At 42.7% G+C, this 4,955-nt stretch overlaps 1 protein-coding gene across 1 annotated transcript; it reads right to left on the reverse strand.

Annotated features, from left to right (window-relative positions):
- Positions 1–1,209: 1,209 nt before the first annotated feature.
- LOC137641048 (uncharacterized) lies at positions 1,210–4,042 on the reverse strand. The gene is made up of 3 exons (XM_068373496.1): positions 3,875–4,042; positions 3,359–3,515; positions 1,210–2,360 (listed from the first exon to the last, which is right to left on the reverse strand). Exons 1-3 carry the CDS (start codon positions 4,040–4,042, stop codon positions 1,210–1,212), a joined length of 1,476 nt encoding a protein of 491 aa, XP_068229597.1.
- Positions 4,043–4,955: the final 913 nt, after the last annotated feature.

A 4,955-nucleotide genomic window follows, 5' to 3' on the forward strand; every position in this document is an offset into this window, starting at 1 on the left:
GGTGCCAGCGGAATGATAAAGCTTTTTAAAAAAGTAATGTGTGACAGGTAGAAAGTTAACAAGGAATTTAGAAGACCAATACATGTGTCAAATAAGGATATTTTGGGAGTAGACCCTCTTTTAAGCAGGTTTTATTGAAAGTGATTGCTGCCTCAGTGGCATTAATTTTGTAATTAACTTTTTCTATTGTTCTTATTATCTTTTTCTCTTCATTTGTACAAACTGCCAGTAACTGGGAAAGGGACATATCAATAGGAAGGTGATGAAGACCATATCATTCACAATTAGTCTTTAATATATCACAACACATTATAAAAGTACAGATAATATATACAAAGTATGAAACACTATCACAATGTTAGTGTGCACAAAGTAATGGCCACTTTTGTACAAAAAATTATAAATTACGTGGAGTTAAGTTTAACGCATCCTTCGACTCAACCGGTTTCGAGCAGTGAGAAGGTTTTCTGCTCATTGTCAAGAGTGAACTGAAATGCAGGTGTTGTTTTGATGGCTTATATACGGAGTCCTGCTTCGACATTCCATCTTTAGTGGTCAAGAACCACCCTAGGGTGGACACCATTAATCTTAGGAGGTAGTGGCCTCTGCCTAGCCGGCATGTTTGGTGGGATTATTGACTCTGGTTCTGTCAGGAGATAATCCATGTTTTGACCTTCGGCTATATCAGTCCTGTCATAGTTGTTATATCCTGGACTATTGTTGATGGTGGACCTTATACACGTTGGCAATAAGGTCCCTTTGTTGTTGAATGAAAAGAGCTTCCATTATCCGGAGACGTCTGCTGTCAGGGGCACGGCCGATGATGGTTACATTTTTCACTATATGCTCCCTTGTTATCTTGAAATTATGTTTTTGGAGGCAATGCATTTTTATTGCACCCTGTTGCACGTGGCAAGATAACCTCTTAGAAAGACGCATCGTTGTCATCCTGATGTAGGTGCCAGGACATCCCTGGACAGGGCATTTATATCAGTACACTACGTTCGTCTTTTTCAAGTCATCTTGCATGGCAGGGGCAGGGTTGTTTTTCATTATCAAGTCTCGTGTTTTTGCTGATTGGTAATAAATTATGAGGTTGATTTCAGTATCCTCTGCCGTGGCAAAAACATTGTTTTTTATTATATTTTTCATAGTCTTTTCTTCTTCTTTGTAGTTTACGCTCATAATGCCTTTATAGTATAAATTCATTTATGCTGGCATGTTGGTATCATCAGGGCCTTCATTCTGGTACCATTTTTCGATTTCTTTCTTGATCTGCCGATTAATGTCCTTATTCATGAAGCTATTATTCATCAGAATTTTAGTAATTCTGTCAAGTTCCTCGTGGGTGCCTCTCCACGAAGAACAGTGAGAAATGGCTCCCCGAATAAAAGCCCTAATGGTGGTAGTTTTATACCGACTAGGGCACTCGCTGTCACCATTCAGACATAGGCCAAGATTTGTTGGTTTTACGTACACCGAGGTATTAAAGCTATTATTGCTTATTTCTAAAAGGACATCAAGGAAGGGGAGACGTCCTTGGAGGCTGTGCTCGAGGGTGAACCTGAGCGAGCTGCATTCCTCGAAAATGCGGCGCAGTTTTTCTATGCTCTCCTGATTGGCAGTTTTTATGAATGTATCGTCAATGCAGCGCACATAGAGGTCTGGTTTGCTGATTTTTCGAAAAACTCTCTCCTCGACTACTCCCATATAAAAATTAGCAAAGAGGACGCCTAAAGGGGACCCCATAGCGACGCCATCTTTCTGAATATATATATGGCCCTTATGTGTAGTGAAAGGGGTTTTCTTGGTGCATATTTCTAATAGTGCACGGAGAAAGGCCTCAAGGATGTTGAGAGTGGGTGTAGTTGTATCCCTATAAACTCGGTCCATTATGAAGTTAATTGTTTCATTCAAGGGAACGTTAGTAAATAGGGACTCAACATCCATGGAGGCAATAACTCCGTCACTTGTGTAATTTCTCAGTTTTCCCATGAATTCTGCTGATGATGTCACACAATATTTATTGGGGATATAGGGTGTGAGCAAAGTGTTCAGTCTCTTTGCAAGCTGGTATGTAGGGGCAGGGCACTGGCTGATAATAGGCCGGAGAGGGTTCCCTTGCTTGTGCGTTTTTACATTTCCATATAAGTAGCCAAGCCCAAAATCACCTGAAATAGGTGGCAAATGGACGGCGTTGGTCGCAGCATTAATGGTTTGTATAATGCTGTTTGCTTCCCTCTTGATATTCTCAGTGGGGTTTCGGGACAACCGTTCCAATTTTGAGGTATCAGTCAAAATATGATCTAGTTTTTCATGGTACTCCTCTGTATTTATGAGAACAAAGGCGGCAGTTTTATCTGCAATGCGTACAGTTATGCCTTCTTGCAATCTAAGAGCCTTGGCAGCTTCTCTCATCTCCTTCGTGACGATCCCACTCCGGTGTTGGCCATGGTCAGTGAGGGCTTCTGCCAAGAGTACGAGTTGGAGGGCATCAGTCGTCCGTAGGGCACCTCTACGTTCATTTTCTTGGATGGTGTCAAGGAGGAGCTCGATTTCCAATCTCTTGTCAGTCAGTCTTGGTTTGGTCATGTAGTGGCAATTAAGGCCTAAGCATAGTATTTCTTCTTGAGCAGGCGTGGGAACGTAATTGGTGAGATTTACATATTCTTGCCTCTTTTCTGGGATCCTAAGTTTGCCTCCATTGATATTAATGAGCTTTCTTATTACAGTTTTGATCCAATTTCGTTGGTCTTTCTCTTTTAGTTTATTAAGGAGGTAAGAGATATATTCCGGGTAGGTAAGGTGATTCCTTTGTGGACCATTGTCATCAGGTTGCCTTTCATCAGTTTCTTCAATAATACTGTGGTCTAGATTGTCTTGTTCCTCTCTCTCAATGTATCCAGGGCCCTCTTCAGAAGGGCGTGCTTGATCAATGGCGATGTTCTGGATTTGATCAAGCACGCCCTTCCGAAGAGAGCCCTGGATACATTGAGAGAGAGGAACAAGACAATCTAGGCCAAAGTATCATATGATTATTATTGATTAAACAGTTTTTTTATAGTTCCAATGTATAACAGAAACACTTATATGGCTTAACAATTTAGTTGAATAAGAAATACGTTATAATTATAAGAAAATACAATATACAATAAATACAAAAATACTATAAAAAAGAAAAATTCTATGAAAATGCACAAAATATATTAAACCTTACACATAATTGAAAAAATAAAAACATAAAACTTACTCAAAAATCTAGTGAAAAAGAGCAAAAAAAGTTACTTAGAAATCTTATGGAACAAAGCAAAACAATTTCGACTTTCAGTGAGGCAAAGGGCCACCTTGCACTCCTCACACATCCAGCGAGACCTGTGGATATGGCCTGCAGTAGAACAGAACTTGCAGGTATGCCTCATGGTGACATGCTTTGTCATGTATAGGGTAGTGGCATCCTGGCGTGACTCTACACTTGGCACAACTGCTCGTTGGCCCCTTTCGGCAAAGCGACATCCCTGGTGCCAAGAGAATTTCTAGTAATCTCGAAGTTTGATGTCTTGAAACTTCTCAGCCAATTTGAGATATCCAGTTGGAAGTCCTTGAGGGGCTTTGGGTTCTCCAGCAAAGCCAAGCAATCCCTCTTGCACAAAATCCAAGCGTTGCAGATGATCAGGTCCAGGAGGTAAGCAAAGAGCCTCATGTAGTACCTCTTTGCTTTGAAGGGGGTCTTGTAGAGGTGTGTCAACATGTCACTTTTGTCGATGCGACCCATGCGGTTGTTGTACATCTGGATGGCAGATGGACAAGGAATGGGAACCTTCTTCTTTCGTGCCCTGTCGTACCGCTCCACTGTTCCCATGGGCTCGACACCGACATCAGTGGACAAGATTGTCACGATGCTGTTGTCCTTCCATCTTGCAATGAGGATGCCATCAGAAGAGATGTAGTCCAGTGTGCCGCTTTGCGTTGTCTTCTCGCTCATCTCCTTCACAGACTTCATGGGAGGAATAGCCAACTCGGTTTTCCCTGGCAGTTCCCACATACTGGCATCTTTACTCCGATCTCAGGTACTTGGCCAACCCTATACTGGTGAAGTAGTTGTCTGCATACACTGCTGCATGACTTGGGTCCTTGATAGTCTTGACAAGGGAGACAACGAACTTGGAAGTCACAGACATGGCTTTCTCCTCTTCAGACAGCAGAGTAGGGTGGCTCATAAAGGTTGCCTCCCCTTGGTACATAAGAATATCATGCACAAATCCATCCACGGTGGAGTGGCAGAACAACTTGTAGCCCCACTTGTCAGGCTTCTTGGCTACATACTGGCAAAGGTTACCAGCCCTTGTGCCCTTGTAGGCGACCATCACTTCATCAATGGAATGGATAGGAATCTCGGGAACTTTCACTTTCGGGAACTCTCTGGTGACCTTGGTGAAGGGGACTCTTACCTTGAAGAACCGATCTTGGGAACCTGCTGCCTGGTCATTGTAGTTGAAGCGAATTGATGATCGAATGGCCTTGAAGCGGTTCCTGGACATGAAGTCGACGATGCTAGGGAGAGGAACCAGGCCCATGTACATGATGAGGCCAAGGGAAACCATGAGATCCTCTTCTGATATGTGGAAGTTACTGCCTACATCCTTCTGTCTTGAGTACAGGTTGGACTGGTACACGATGTGTTCCCTCAAATAAGCTGGGAAGAACTGAGAAAAATACTCATAAAGTTCCCTTAAGAAGTTCGGCTGTGGATAAATGAAGTCGGGCAGGGGCTGGATGTCAATATCGTCCTTCTTCCATTCAAAAACACGAGGCCTCTTAGGGTTAACCTCACCTTCAACTTCACCTACCTCTTCCACAGGCATCTCCTGAGGGACAACAACATTGACCCTGCGAGCTGAAACAAGAATAAAGTAACATTAGTGAAACAGTAAATGAATCGTGTGTGGTGGTGTGTG

This window comes from Palaemon carinicauda, chromosome 5 (genome assembly GCF_036898095.1).
Source record: "Palaemon carinicauda isolate YSFRI2023 chromosome 5, ASM3689809v2, whole genome shotgun sequence".
NCBI lineage: Eukaryota > Metazoa > Arthropoda > Malacostraca > Decapoda > Palaemonidae > Palaemon > Palaemon carinicauda.